The 15,129-nt window shown below is 47.8% G+C and overlaps 1 protein-coding gene across 1 annotated transcript in view; it reads right to left on the bottom strand.

Moving 5' to 3' along the window:
* Positions 1–280: 280 nt before the first annotated feature.
* The window catches only part of itga11b (integrin, alpha 11b), a 26,243-nt gene continuing 11,394 nt past the window's right edge, over positions 281–15,129 (bottom strand). Inside the window, exons 9-30 of the mRNA XM_070972380.1 lie at positions 14,891–15,056; positions 13,713–13,783; positions 11,621–11,765; positions 11,041–11,189; positions 10,430–10,573; positions 9,935–10,138; positions 9,723–9,853; positions 9,214–9,386; positions 6,854–6,993; positions 6,580–6,690; positions 6,350–6,435; positions 6,061–6,262; positions 5,493–5,591; positions 3,080–3,156; positions 2,803–2,886; positions 2,491–2,593; positions 2,146–2,259; positions 1,965–2,048; positions 1,769–1,879; positions 1,457–1,552; positions 665–778; positions 281–364 (exon numbers count right to left, since the gene is read on the bottom strand). Coding sequence (XP_070828481.1) covers positions 284–364; positions 665–778; positions 1,457–1,552; positions 1,769–1,879; positions 1,965–2,048; positions 2,146–2,259; positions 2,491–2,593; positions 2,803–2,886; positions 3,080–3,156; positions 5,493–5,591; positions 6,061–6,262; positions 6,350–6,435; positions 6,580–6,690; positions 6,854–6,993; positions 9,214–9,386; positions 9,723–9,853; positions 9,935–10,138; positions 10,430–10,573; positions 11,041–11,189; positions 11,621–11,765; positions 13,713–13,783; positions 14,891–15,056 — 2,685 coding nt within the window. The 3' untranslated portion in view covers positions 281–283. The remainder of the gene's footprint in view (positions 365–664; positions 779–1,456; positions 1,553–1,768; positions 1,880–1,964; positions 2,049–2,145; positions 2,260–2,490; positions 2,594–2,802; positions 2,887–3,079; positions 3,157–5,492; positions 5,592–6,060; positions 6,263–6,349; positions 6,436–6,579; positions 6,691–6,853; positions 6,994–9,213; positions 9,387–9,722; positions 9,854–9,934; positions 10,139–10,429; positions 10,574–11,040; positions 11,190–11,620; positions 11,766–13,712; positions 13,784–14,890; positions 15,057–15,129) is intronic.

The following is a 15,129-nucleotide window of genomic DNA, read 5'->3' as shown; positions in this document are numbered from 1 at the left end:
TCCACTAATCACACACAGCGTCCATCAATCACACACAGCGTCCACCAATCACACACAGCGTCCACCAATCACACACAGCGTCCATCAATCACACACACCATCCACCAATCACACACAGCGTCCACTAATCACACACAGCGTCCACCAATCACACACACCATCCACCAATCACACACAGCGTCCACTAATCACACACAGCGTCCACCAATCACACACAGGTACACAACTCGTTCTGTGACTTCACAAGCTGACAAGGACCGGACCAATCAGCATCGCCCACACATTATAGCTCCTCTGCCGCCTTCCCATTGGCTACAGGCTGCTCCTCCTCCTCCTGCCTCCTCCGCCTGTTGAAGAAGCCAAGCTGAGAGGAAGACAGTATTGATTCAAATCAATATTCGCTGATTTATAGGTGATCCACCGTCACGGTCACCTGCTGACCTGCGATCAGAGGGCAGCAGGTGAAGAACGTGGCGGCGTGTTTTTAGGAATAATCATCAATAAGCAGATCGCCCTCTCTGTGAAAACACTGACTGGAGGTCAGACTGACTGAACACGGGAGACAAACTGCAGTTTGTATGTTAAATGTGATCGAAGCATCATTAAAACTGAAGTCCAGACTTAAAATAACAATAACCTTAAAGATGTGTGTGCGTGTGTGTACCTTCCACAGGGCCAGGACCAGTAAGGCCAGTAGCAGCAGGCCTCCCAGCGAGCTTCCCAGTATGATCCAGAAGGGGACGGTGTAATCGTCGTCCTTCCTCAGCTCCAGGATTATCTGCATCACAACATTGACATCGTCCACTGAAGGTCAGACGTTATGAACAAATAACAAATAATCAGAGCAGTTATTGATTATTCATCACTGTTAGAGGCAGGAAGTCCACCGTGAGCTTCACGTTCAGTTTGACTTCAAGACAGAAGATTTAAGGCAGCTATGAAGAAAGAAAGAAAGAAAGAAAGAAAGAAAGAAAGAAAGAAAGAAAGAAAGAAAGAAAGAAAGAAAGAAAATCTTTGTTTCATATTCATTAAAAAAAATATCTGAACATCTGAAACAGGCAAAACTGATTCAAAAAACAGATTAATTAACAGAAGAAGAAGAAGAAGAAGAAGCTGACTAAAAGCAGAACGCAGAGCGATCGTTGGAGACGACTGACTGTCATCATCCTGTCTGACAGCAGGTGGCAGCAGAGGACCACAAGCTGACTTCGACTGGTGGAAATGAAGGAAGTAGTGACTGAGCCAATGAATAAATGAGGAAGATGAAGGTCGGTGTCTTCATCAGTGAGTCTGTGGGTCGGGTCCAGCCAGTGACCTTCGCGGCATGTCACGCTGCTCTGTCTTGTCCATTTCCTGTCCTGTTCCTGCTGCAGTCAGTGTGTGTTCATTCATTCATTCATTCATTCATTTATCCATTCATTCATTCATTCATCTAGCGTGAACTCGACAGCGTTACCTGTCGGACCGGCCAGTCCTCCTGCAGGAACATCGGACTGGACGCTTCCAGCTGGATGGAGGCAGCCGTCAGCAACTCCAGCGACCTGAAGTTCACCTGAAACAGGTGAGCAGTTGACTCGTAATTAAGAAGGATTCATGTTCGCAAACAGAAAACATGAAGACATGAAACGCTTTGAGTTCCTCACACGAGGGGAACACCTGGAGCCTCTTGAAGAGGAGGCTGACGCTGAAGGTCAGACTGTGAGCTCTAAGCTGGACGCTCTTCTCTTTGAATCTACTTCCTGTACTTCACAAAGCGCAGCACACTCACAGCGAGCAGAGCGCGAAGATGAAGTCTTCCTCGCAGCGTCACCTTCATCTCTCTGGAGGCCGGCAGGTTCAGCGCGCAGCGGACCAGCAGACCCTCGCTGTTACTGCGGTTCTGACAGACGGACGGAAACACAACTTCCTGTCACACAAACCGCTTCCTGGACCGCCTGAGACCAGATCTGGATTAACAGACTCACCAGCTGTGACAGGTGAGACAGGTCCTCAGGTGAGACCTGATTGGTTGTCCTGGGCTGAGGCAGCGTGCAGTGAGACCCAGCAACCTGCTGAGAGGAAGAGGAGGAAGAGGAGGAGTCTGTGTAACACATGGCACATCCTGTCTGTCCCCAGTCCAGTCAGTCTCAGTCCACTTCCTCGTACCTGCTCGATGCTGTAGTCCATGATGTCGACCAGCTGGTTCCTCTGCCGGGTCACCGCCCAGACCTCCGCCCTGAAGACCACGTCCTGCACTGAGAAGATGCCCAGGTTCTGGATCTGCAGGCGACGGACGTAAAACATAAAGCAACATAAAATGAACTCTGTTTGAACGTTGTGGTGCTTCAGTGAAGACTTTGGCGTCACGGCAGTGAAACAAACACCCTGCAGGTTCATCCTCTGGAGAACATGAATATCTACAGCATTCAGCTGTAGGACCACCAGGACCCAAACACAGCAGAGACAGAGGACAGACGCTTCCTGGACGACGTGAGTGTGTCTCTGACTCACAAAATAAGTGAGGTTGAAGGAGCTGCTGTCCGGCTGGTCCCGGGATGAAGAGGAGGAGGAAGAGCTGTCTGCTCTGATTTCAAAACGAGGAGGGTTGGGGTCTCTGAAGGAGAGGAGAGGAGAGGAGAGGAGAGGAGAGGAGAGGAGAGGAGAGGAGAGGAAGAGTCTGTTTCAGGAAGTATACTGTACCGACCTGCTTTTCAGCCAGAACTGACCCAGAGTCAGTTTGAGTGTTTCCTGACCTCTGAAACCTTCTGCCATCATTTCTACAGATGATGTCAACTTACGTCACATTTCACCGCCGTCACTCACCTGGTGAAGAGGAGCTCCGTCTGGTACTTTAGAGGGAGGAAGATGTCGTTCATGTTGTCATCCGGGTACCTGTCCTCTCCCTCGCTGAGAGACACACAGAGATCCACAGTCACCACATGAACCTGAACCACAGAGGGGCCGTGAGGACAGATTCATGCTGTCCCCACAGAGGGGCCGTGAGGACAGATCAGTGCTGTCTGATTACTTCCCCTCTGAACTTCCTGTTTCAAAAGGAAATACATCAAAAACAAAAACAAAAAGGAAACAGCTGTCTCACCTGCTGGTTGCCATGACGACCCGTACATGGTCCAGGAGGACAGAATGGCTGAACTCAAACTCCAGACGGAAAGATACCTGGACAGGAAGTGAGCAGAAAATAAAACTCTGGGAGCTGAAACGACATTTTCTCCAATAAGTTGAGAGCGTGACATTCGGTCTGTTCACACGAAGCTCTGTCTGATGGTGTCAGTGATCTCTGCTGTGGAGTCGTCTGGTGTTCGATCTTCTCAGATGTTTGATTGGCTGCTTTTCCTCTCAATGATCTCGATGATCTCTGCTTTTACTGAAGTAAAGGACCTGAATACTTTCTCCATCCCTGTACATTGGTACTTATAGGTACAGGAGGAAAAACCTGGAAAATAAATACTCAGGCCTCTGACCTTCTTCTGCATCTCTACATATCTGAACACAGTGTTTGGTCCACAGTCCAGCATGTGGGACATGGTTTTGCAGATCCTCCACAGTCTCTGAAGGTCTGTAGTCTCTGAAGGTCTTTAGCAGACTGAGCCTCATGTCTTCCCTCTGGCTGCGTCTCACCTGATCCAGCAGCTCAGAGGAAGCCGACAGTAATCTGCACCACGGTCTGGACCTATAAACCGGACTTTATATAGGCAGGCATGTGTGGAGCGGGCCCTCGGGGGCCTCACAGTGAAGGGCGGGGCCGTGATCATGTTTACAGGACGGTCGTTAGGCTAATGAAGGATTTCAGTCAGTGGGCGTCAGTCGAAGCGTACTCCCGCTCTGTTTAATCACCATCATTAGTGTGATGGTCTAATAGCACCTGTGTGGCTGTCCACAGGTAGACGTCCAGTGGACAGACTCTCACCGCTCTCTGCTTCATTTCTGCAGGAAACGTACGTCAATTAGGAGAGTATCCTGAAAATACTCCAGACTTAAAGTACTGACTCACTGACTACACACAAAGAGAGCGTGGGCCAATCACCAGCAACACTGGAGCCTACATCTCCCATAATGCAACTGAGCGAAGTCTCTTCAGACCTGACTGCCTGGACATGTGCATGTCTTCCAGCGTCCACATTTTGAAATTCAGCTGTAAAAATATCTGAAGCTCTGACATCACGTGATCTGAACGGACACTGAACAAGCGAGCAGTGACGGCAACACTCATCACACAAAAAAGGTTCCAGGAAATGCTCCAGGAAACGTTTCAGGAAACATTCGAGGAAATGCTCCAGGAAACGTTTCAGGAAACATTCGAGGAAATGCTCCAGGAAACTTTTCAGGAAACATTCGAGGAAATGCTCCAGGAAACTTTTCAGGAAACGTTCCAGGAAATGCTCCAGGAAACGTTTCAGGAATCGTTCCAGGAAACGCTCCAGGAAACGTTCCAGGAAACGTTCCAGGAAACGTTTCAGGAAACATTCGAGGAAATGCTCCAGGAAACGTTTCAGGAAACGTTCCAGGAAACGTTATAGGAAACATTCTAGGAAACGTTTCAGGAAACATTCCAGGAAACGTTCCAGGAAATGCTCCAGGAAACTTTTCAGGAAACATTCGAGGAAATGCTCCAGGAAACGTTTCAGGAAACATTCGAGGAAATGCTCCAGGAAACTTTTCAGGAAACATTCGAGGAAATGCTCCAGGAAACGTTTCAGGAAACATTCGAGGAAATGCTCCAGGAAACTTTTCAGGAAACATTCGAGGAAATGCTCCAGGAAACTTTTCAGGAAACGTTCCAGGAAACGTTCCAGGAAACGTTCCAGGAAACATTTCAGGAAACATTCGAGGAAATGCTCCAGGAAACGTTTCAGGAAACGTTCCAGGAAACGTTATAGGAAACATTCTAGGAAACGTTTCAGGAAACATTCCAGGAAACGTTCCAGGAAACGTTCCAGGAAACGTTTCAGGAAACATTCGAGGAAACGTTTCAGGAAACATTCGAGGAAATGCTCCAGGAAACGTTTCAGGAAACATTCCAGGAAACATTCCAGGAAACGTTCCAGGAAACGTTCCAGGAAACGTTTCAGGAAACATTCGAGGAAATGCTCCAGGAAACGTTTCAGGAAATGTTCCAGGAAACGTTATAGGAAACATTCTAGGAAACGTTTCAGGAAACATTCCAGGAAACGTTCCAGGAAACGTTTCAGGAAACATTCGAGGAAATGCTCCAGGAAACGTTTCAGGAAACGTTCCAGGAAATGCTCCAGGAAACGTTTCAGGAAACATTCGAGGAAATGCTCCAGGAAACGTTCCCGGAAACGTAATAGGAAACATTTCAGGAAACGCTCCAGAAAACATTTCAGGAAACGTTCCAGGAAACGTTCCAGTCAGCAGAGTGCTGTTGCAGTATTTGTACTGCAGTGTACACATAAACATAAAGCTGTGGTATTGATCAGGTATCAGCAGTATATCAGTCTGCATCAGGACTGGAGGACGGACGCTGCACTTACCTGGGACATGGACTTCATGAACGGAGCGCTGATGTTACAGCTCCTCTGATTGGCCAGTCTGTCCTCAGAGTAACAGTCAATCTGAAGATCTGATTGGTCCTGTGGGGAGGGGGAGGAGCCTGCTGAGTCATAGAGTCACAGTGGTTGCAGTAAATAAAGACATTGTAGGTGAATTGATCCATAAAGCAGAACGTTTCCTGTCGCGTTCCCAAAGGTCGTGGAGTCTCAGAGGAACGATGCTCTGACGTGTGACTGCTGAGAATTCGGCAGCAGTGGTGGGTGGTGGTCCATGTGCCACTCAGCCCCCAACTCTTTTAGAGGGACAGATTTGGGGGTCAACAGGCATTGACATCGGTACTCACCTGGGACAGTTTTCTGTCTCAGAGTTAGAAAGCAAGAAATGTGAGGTTCAGCTTAAGGCCACTTCATCGTCTCCTGGAGGAGAAACTTGTCTTGGACTACAGAAAGAGTTGCCATCAGGCTGCACGTATGTTTTCTGTCTGACAGGAGACGAACAAACGCTCCTTATTGTGATTATTTCTCATCTAATGGAAGAGCGTGAGGACACCTTGACTATGAGGCTGGAGAAGAGGAGGTTGGAGGAGGTGGAGATGTGGATGGCAGCTCCATAAGCATTTTCTCCCTGATTCTCCAGTCGAGCAAACACCAACATCCTCCTCCGGCCGGTCTCCACCACGTACACCGAGCGCTCTGACGCCCCCTGATGGCCGCAGAGCGACCAGGCGGATCGGTCCGAGCTGCAGAACTGCCTTCAGGTGAAGCACAGAGACGGCGAGCGGCGTCAGAACATACATGATGATAACAACGTGTGTTTCTGAAGACCAGCTGCTACTCACTGAACATCCAGGAGGTCGGTGTGACTGTGGAGGATGAGGTCAGGGACGCAGGTTTCTTCCTGCTCACAGCCGTTCCAGAAGGGAAGCTACGGCAAGAAACAAGGACCATCAAGGTGGCACCAGAGAAAGAAAATAACTAAAAGCAACAGCAGAAAGAAAAAAACTCACCTTTTCAAACCTGAATCGAGTTTTTATGGATTTATGTTTTCTAAGTCATACCAGACTCTCACCTCGCTCCTCAAGACATTCGGCCAGTCCGGGTCCAACACCGGACCCTCATCTGGACTCTGCAGCCCCGTCTCCAGGACAACCGCGATGGGACGTCCATAATCAGTTGTCTCCTGTTCAAAGAAATGTCAAAGTGTGAGTGATGTCTCAGTGATTGACGGTAACAGTTTGTGAGTTTTATGTGTGTGCGTGCGTGCGTGCGTGCGTGCGTGCGTGCCTGCGTGCGTGCGTGCGTGCGTGCGTGCGTGCGTGCGTGTGTGTGTGCGGTATTCTGACCTGGATGGAGAAGCCGAGCCGTTGGCAGCTCTGACCTCCAGGCGGTAGAAACAGACTCCGGCGCTGCTGTCGATCTGATTCGTCGAGAACAGCTCGAGGAGGAAAACGCCTCTCATCCAGGAGCAGGCTGAACCAAACAGCTGGAGGAGGAGGAGGAGGAGGAGGAGGAGGAGGAGGAGGAGGAGGAGGACACAGGGGCTTGAAGGAGGCTCATATGCAGCAAAACAACACTGTAAACATGCAGCGAGCAGACTTTACGGGTCTTTCAGGTAATATGAAAGACGTGATGTCACCTGGTCGTCATGTTCTAAATGTCTGGAGGGATTTTCTGAGACGTTGAATTAAAACATGGAGGCATCAGTGTTTCCATCCATCAGACACACGATTTACTCTGTTTGACATGTTTGGACTCAGACTAGAGACACAGCATCGTCTTTGTGTCCTCCAGCAGCAGGACCCCCTCCATGTTTTATTCTGTCTTTTTTGGACGCATCGCTTTGTGTGCGTTTAGAGGAAGCAGAAGCTGATCCAGAGACAGTCAAAATGAACTGAAATCTGCTGCAAAGAGGACGCCTGAGGACACCTGTTGTTGGCGGCTGGTAAAAAATGAGACACATGTTGTCGACACTTATCAGCGGTGACGAGGACTCGAGGACAAACTCTAAGTGTGTGTGTGAAGGTGAAGAAGATCATCTGCGTGTGAATGAGTGTTTCGTCACTGTCCTGCAGAGCAGCTGCAGCTCACGGACAGTTTGTCTGATGCTGATTATCAGAGAGGCGACGTGGCACATCCCGAAACTCTGCCGCATTGAGCCTGAACACAGAACAGTCAGCTGCGCTCCTCATCGCTGCTGCCATGCTTTGTTCTTTGTTATTGATTCATGTGACGCCTCGCTTCCTTATTAGTTATTGGACTGCAGAGCTCATTCTCATGTGTTTAACAACTGAAGCTGGGTTTTGATTTATGAGCGTTCAGAGAGCTGAGGTAAGCCGCTTCGCTCGAACGCCACGTCTGCACACACACAAACAAACCAGCCGAGTTCATCCTCGAACAAGACTTCACATGTCGTCAGCCGGGGCTTCTGTCCTCTATCTGTGCTGAAGCGTGTTCGTTTGATACCGTGTGGAGGGCTGGCCTGTGTGCATGCATGATCTCTGCCTCTGTGTGTGTGTCTGTGTGTGTGTCTAATCTAGTCCAGATGATCGGGGGAGGATGAGGAGCTGATGCAGAGAGAGGAAGGTATGAAGGTATGAAGTGATGGAGGAGGAGGAATGACACAGTTTAACGGCGGCTGGCTGGAGTTAGCATGTTAGCGAGGTTTCCATGCAGCCGGCCCACACATCTGAAGCCAATTACCCAGAGACACGACAACGGCTTCACGGAGCACTGAGGGGATCTGCTGCGAGGAAGAGGAAGAGGAAGAGGAAGAGGCCACAACAAGACTTTACACACACACACACACACACACTGAAACACCAAACATCTGGATGATCCTGATGGCCTCGTCTCAAACGTCCCAAAAGAGCTGGTTTCATCTGTAGAAGCAACGCTTCCCTTCATTTATCCAGACAACGTCCAACATTCACCTCCACGTCTTCACAGTGGAAGCTGCCAGGTAGGCACAGCCTCCACCTGCTGCTGAGCAGCTGGGAGCTGACGCTCAAACACTGGCTGTTAGGAGTGTTCGAGTCCAGCCACACCACGACCGGCCAAGTAACATCAGCTCCAGCATGAGCTCATGATGAAAGCAGCAAACTGAGTGCACACATGCTCAAAATGTCGTCACTGTGAACTTTGTTCCTCGGCACAAATTAGGTTTTTACATTAGGTTTATTTATTTGAGTCCAAATCTGAGCTCAGTGTTGGACACTGCGGGTCTGCTTTGACACTTCTTCACTGATGTTAATTCACGGTGCATTTCTGTTATTCTTTGTTTACCACAATCACCAAGAAACAAGGACAGTTCCCAGTCTGACATCTACAGGGAAACTGGAGAACAATGTTCAGGCGGGTGGAGCCAATGAGGGTGACAGAGGAGTGAAAAACAAGCGCCATTCTTCCATCAGACTCCTCAGAAATAAAACATCATGGAGCATAAACATGGATTATCTCACTGGGGGTGCTGGGCCAACACTACACTACAGGGCCACCCCGTTCAGAGCGAGGTCTCTCATTGGATATGAGTCCTAAAATACACCTGCTACCACTTGAGGCCCTGTGGCAGAAGACCACCTTGTCCAGGTTTGGTAACCTCACCTTAGACACGTTATTCTCTACTGTGCATGAAAAGACCAAGACAGGATTCAACCATCTTATGAAAGAAAGAAGAAACCTGAGTTAGCGTGTGCCGAACACCTACCAACATCCGTCCTGGTCTTGGTCCTGGCCTTGGTCCTGGAGTCCAGACTCAGACAGACAGTAACAGACATACAGGTGACCTCTTTCCCTCCTCGCCGACAGTCTTTGTTAAAGATGTTGACCTTCTCAGGTTCAAAGATCAGCTTGGCCTGAATCCGCACCACGCCACGGGACCTGGAGGAGGGAGCACGCCATGAAGGTTCAAGTTAACTTTAGGTCACGATGAGGCATGAAGTCTCCTGGGACTAAAGGAAGGCTGCACTGCTTTGAGGTAAAATGCTGGCATCAACATGCTAACATGCTAACTATGACAATGCTAATATGCTGATGTTTAGCAAGTGTAATGTAATGCATGCTAACATTTGCCAACAGCGGAGGTTGAACGTCATTAGTTCTGCAGATGATAAACTGAACTCGTTCTGATGTGATGATGGCGCTCGATGAGAAGTCAGAGGATCAACAAATACTATTACAATTGTGTGTATGTGTGTGTCTGTGTGACAGTCTAACCAGATGATGACAGCAGCTCCCAGTGCTCCCACTGCAAGGTCGACGAGCCCGTCTCCATTGACATCCAGAACGCCGTGAACACTTTGACCAAAATACTTCAGACCTGCAGAAAACGCAGCTGCAGACAGACGCTGGAGAAGCAGAGTGAGAGAATGAAGTGATTATTTGTGCTGTTTCCTTCTCTTTGACTGAACTGGTTCAGCCTCTGTCACCTGTCTGTACTGGAGCTGGATGCTTTTGTCTTGGCCATAAAACACGTAGACCGCCCCCTGGTGGTCGTCCTCCAGCGGCGCTCCCACCACCAACTCCCTGAATCCGTCCCCGTTCATGTCGGGTATCTGGGCCAGTGACGAACCCAGCCGGGAGTTGTGAGAGCGGTCAAAAACCTCCAGCGCCCCCTGCAGGATGAGTGATGTCTGGAGGGAGACGGTTTAGTTTAGATTTGTTTCGCTCCACATTCATCCTGCATCTTTAAGAAACACTCTCATGATGTGAAGCCTTTGGAGGTCCTGAACTACTGAACATACTGCAGCAGTACCTGTGTGTACCTGTGTGTGTGTACCTGTGTGTGTCTACCTGTGGTGACCCTGTGTGTGTACCTGTGTGTGTACCTGTGTGTGTACCTGTGGTGACCCTGTGTGTGTACCTGTGTGTGTCTACCTGTGGTGACCCTGTGTGTGTACCTGTGTGTGTACCTGTGTGTGTACCTGTGGTGTAACAGCGTAGATGTAGACCTTCCCTCTTTCCCAGCCCTGGCTGTAGAACATGGGTGCTGCCACCAGGAGGACATCTGTCTGTCCATCGCTGTCTACATCCATCGATAACAGCTCACAGCCGAAATATGAACCAATCTGGAAAAGAACAACACAGAACGTGTATATTTATGTATACTTATGTATACTATACACTGTATTGTATATTGAGAGCATTGTGAAGAAGAGATGAACAGATTAAGGCTGCTCTGACTGAGTCAGAGTTTGATTGTCTTCTGAGTTCAGTGGACGTTGACATGAGCTCATGACATCCTGTGAGCATGTCCCACAGCATCTTGGACATCGTTTCATGGTCTGTAGGTGCATCTCTCATTTGATAAGACGAAGATGAACCAGGTGAAGGTTTTGTACCATGAGTCACAGTTTTGAGCTTTCATGCTTGACCGAATGTACCGAACTCTCTGGGAGAACATTCAGAAGAACCTTCAGTCCCATCAGATCAGTGGATGGTCCTGTCTTACTGAGAACCATAAGAGACAGCCGTGTCTCACATGTGTGGACACACTCAAAGGCGTGATATCGACATGCTTCTGTGTGTGTGTCACCTGCTCTCCCAGCAGCGCCTGCAGGATGGTCAGGTTTCCGGTGTTCTTCAGGGTGAAGACGATGACTTTGCCGGTGTGGTTGAACCTCGGCGCTCCGGCCACGTAGAGCTGAGCGCCGCGAGACGAAATGAGCGAGCCCACTGAGTAACCTGAAATCAGGAAAGACACAGAAATGGAACAACGGGGAGTGATGTGACCCAGAAGTTTATTCTTTGACTCTTTCACAGGTAACTGAAGATGGTGATGGAGGTCAGTTGCTTAAACTGCATGTCCAACATTTTGGCCACTTCCTCTTTTAAGAATATTCATGGTCGGCAAAAGATGAACCCAAATGATTCTGCTGACCCCCATGACTTCCCCTGTTCCTCCCAAGTTCCCACTTACAGTGCACTCAAACAGGTCAACCCTCCCCTGGATTCAAAGACTGCTTGAATTACTGCTAACGCAAAGCTCAAACAATCAGTTCATCAAATGCTGTAACTGTCAAATCAATGAGGCATCAAACTCAAAAGGACACAAGACACAGATTTAAGAAGAGAGTGGAGAGTACTACGGGTTCTTCAATCCTGCATGTCGTTACCCAGATAGGCTCCATGGTTCTTTAACTCCTCTGGAAACTCGTCCTTGTAGGAGGATTTCGGTGGAACGACTTTTCCATGTTTAGTCTCCTTCAGCACGGCACCGTTCCAGTCGTAAGCACCCACCGCCCCGAGCAGGATACCATCCTGAAGGGAAAACTGGGATTTCAATGGAGGTCACAGTAACACAGCAAGCCTAAGTGTCACATTGATAGAAAATAACATGAAAAGTATTCAAAGAGCAGGAGGACATCCCAGCATTGAAACCTGGACGTGTTCATGAGTTTGTTACTGAACAAGTCCATCAGCCGCTGACAAACGGACGCCGTGTTTGAGGCTCACATTGTCACATATGGTGGGAATGAAATCTTAACCAGTAAAGTGACTGATTGTTGGAGTAAAAAGTACAGTTATTATTGTGGAAATGTTAAAGGACACATGTCTCATAATCACAGAACTTGAGGGAATGTTCTTCGTTCCATTGCACATGTGTCGGCCCAATGAGCTGCTCTTATCAGGATGAACTGAGCTCCAGTGCTTTCATGTTCTCTGATAAAACCTTTTCTCTTTCGCCTTAAGGAGAATTACTAAAAGGCTTCAAGCCTCATTTGGCATGAAGAATCCGTCTCAGTCCGATCAGATCTCACATAGTTCCACATGAAGTTCATTGTTTTCGTTCCGACAGTGAGAACGTTGATACGACGCTCCACACGTGAAGCTACGGCGGCAGCAGCTTACAGTCTCCACAGTAAGAGAGTGAGTAAGTTTATTTCCCATAATGTCAAGTTCAGGCCTCACTTTGATGCCTCTCTTCAGATCTCGTAACCAAAGGTAGTGGATGGAGAAAGTCTCTGCTAATTTTGTCACTGTTGGTAAAAAGAATAATAATAATTAATAAGTAAAATTCACAGACACTGAACTCAGCCCAGCCATCAAAACTGTCTCACAAAGTGTGTGCAGCGAGACGCACACCCAGATGAACTGTGGCGCTCGTAAAGTCCAGATATTAAAGCCATTAAAGCGCTGAGTCATCGTCTCTTCGGGCCAGCGAGTCGACGACCAGTGAATGACCAAATCTTTGGCGACAGCAGCGGCACGAAGCTTCCAGCCTGCAGGACCTGAGGTGCACATGGGCTGACTCTGGATCTGCAGATTCACTGCTAAATGTCAAAACGCTGCTTTTGTAATCGTGTAGGAGGAAGAGGAGGAAGGTCGCAGATGATACTGTGTCGTCTGTTTTCCACATCAGACCTGATTTCACATTTTACCTTTTAATCCTGAGACGGAGGAGCAGGAAACTCTTCACATATTTGTCTGCGTCTGAGCCGGTTTGCATCATTGCTAATGAATGCATGTGCATCTGCGTGTGTTTACGGGCTGAAGTCTGCTGCCGTGTGCTCCTGCATGGATTCATGTGTGAGAGAGTTTTACTGGCAGCTTCACGTTCAGGAAAACCATCTGCTCTGTGTTACACATAGAGAGTTTCCACGACACCATTTTCACTCCCTGACGCTGGAATTCAGTCGAAAATGATTTTGCCCTGGACGAGAAACAACAGAAATATTTCTAGAAGCTTCTCATTCTGCAGCTTCAGACCGCTACCAGGACCAGGACCAGGACCAGGACCAGGTTGAGAGTTTGATGTTTTGTCGGCTGTCTTTCTGTTGGAATCAGAATCGATTAAATACACAGCTTCACTTGATTTTGTTGGATGATGGTTTGCTTTTCTGGAGAAAACTGGAGGAAAATCCAAACTTGTTACAAACAGCAGCTAGAAACTTAAACCTGCCAAGTTCCTAATTTCTACCAATAAAAGTCTAAATCAGGGTGTTACCCTGCAGTAATCTGAGGACGGTAATTATTCTTGATCGTGTACTGACAGATCTTTGGAAATAACACGTAAAAATAATGAACTACACTTCAGTGAAGTGCATAATTGAACTCATCCATCAGAGCTGCTTCTGCTCTTTAAAGTTCAGTGTGATCACTGGTGAGTCAAAGAACAGTGAGAAAGAACGTTGGACTCATCATCATCACGGATCATTTTACTGACATCAACACTGAATCTCTGTCAACGGAATCAACAGGACTCACTTTGACTAAATGTGAGGAGAAACCAGCCTGAGCCATCTGCAGACCAAACCCTCGACCCTGACTGCTGGTTCCTGCAACACACAAACACAGACAGCGTCACTGCGTTGCTCTCACTTTTAATGGATGCCAGTTAAAACTGGTCCAGCGGTGCCACCGCTGCTGATCTGAAAGTACAATATTTGCCTTCAAAATGCAGTGAAAGTAGAAATATAAAGCAGCAGAAAGTACTGGAGTAAATGTACTTACAACCCTGATTCCAACAGAGTCTGGTCTGAACTTATGTGGAATCAGAGTTGATGTTGTTGCAGGTCCATCTGACCCATTTAAAGTGAAAGCAGACGTGAGCAGACTGAACTAAGTGAGCTTAAAACGGAGGAAAGAAGGAAAGTGGAGCATCAACGACTGACGAACTTACAGAGTGAGAGAGTTTTCTCAGGGGTTCAGGACCAAACCACAAAATAACTTCTCTTAAATTCAACTCTTGGTAAGAGAACAGACTCATTCTGACAGCTAATTTCAAACCTGCATGCTTCATCTTTGGCCACTTGGGGGCAGCACCACGAGCCAGAAACACAGATGATACATTATCACCTGATGAAGCTGATGTTTCATATATGCTGACATTTGAACAGTCGCCCATTTCAGAGCAACATGAAGCTCCCATTGGATGATGTTTGTGTCACCTGGTTGGTTCTCTGTAGATAAAGAGTTTGGTCTGTACCAGCTCTATATGGAAAGTGTCCTGAGACAACTTCTGTTGTGATTTGGCGCTATACAAATAAAATTGAAATTGAAAATTGAAATTGAAACCTGATGAATGTCCGTCCAGTGTTCTCTCTCTTTTAACTTTGTTTTTGGTCTCTACCAACTCCTGAAATACCTGGCTCCAGATGTGTTTCACCACTATAAGTTCACCAGCTCCTCTCTAACTGCACTGCTGCTGCTGCTGCTGGAAAACAGGATCAATGAGAGTCGAGACATAAAGTTTGGTTTGTAAAACAATGAGCTGAAAGACGCCTGCAGGCTCTGCAGGACCACGGACTTGGCAAACAAATCCAGATTCATTTGATCACACAGTGGAGAGAAAACTGGTACATTTTAAGCCATAAAACCTACTAAATAAAAATATCAAAATCACTAAATTCATCCTCAGACATCAACAGAGGTGACCTTCTGACCTTCCAGAGAGAAAATCCTCTCTCCCAGCGCGTCCACGATGTCCTTCAGTGCTGACTCGTCGGTCACGTTGAAGAAATGCTTCTCATCCGGGTCGCTAGCAATGAACTTGATTTCCTTCAGAAAGGCTTCAGGGTTGATTCCTCGACGGTTATAATAACCCAGAACCTGAGGGAGATGCAGAAGTTGAAGCAGGAAGTCCAAACTCTCAGGAACAAAAATCTGAATCAGGACCAGACAG

The sequence above is a fragment of the Chaetodon trifascialis genome, chromosome 10 (genome assembly GCF_039877785.1).
Source record: "Chaetodon trifascialis isolate fChaTrf1 chromosome 10, fChaTrf1.hap1, whole genome shotgun sequence".
Lineage (NCBI taxonomy): Eukaryota > Metazoa > Chordata > Actinopteri > Chaetodontiformes > Chaetodontidae > Chaetodon > Chaetodon trifascialis.
The sequence above is the reverse complement of the archived record's forward strand: the minus strand, read 5'-3'. Positions and strand labels throughout refer to the sequence as shown.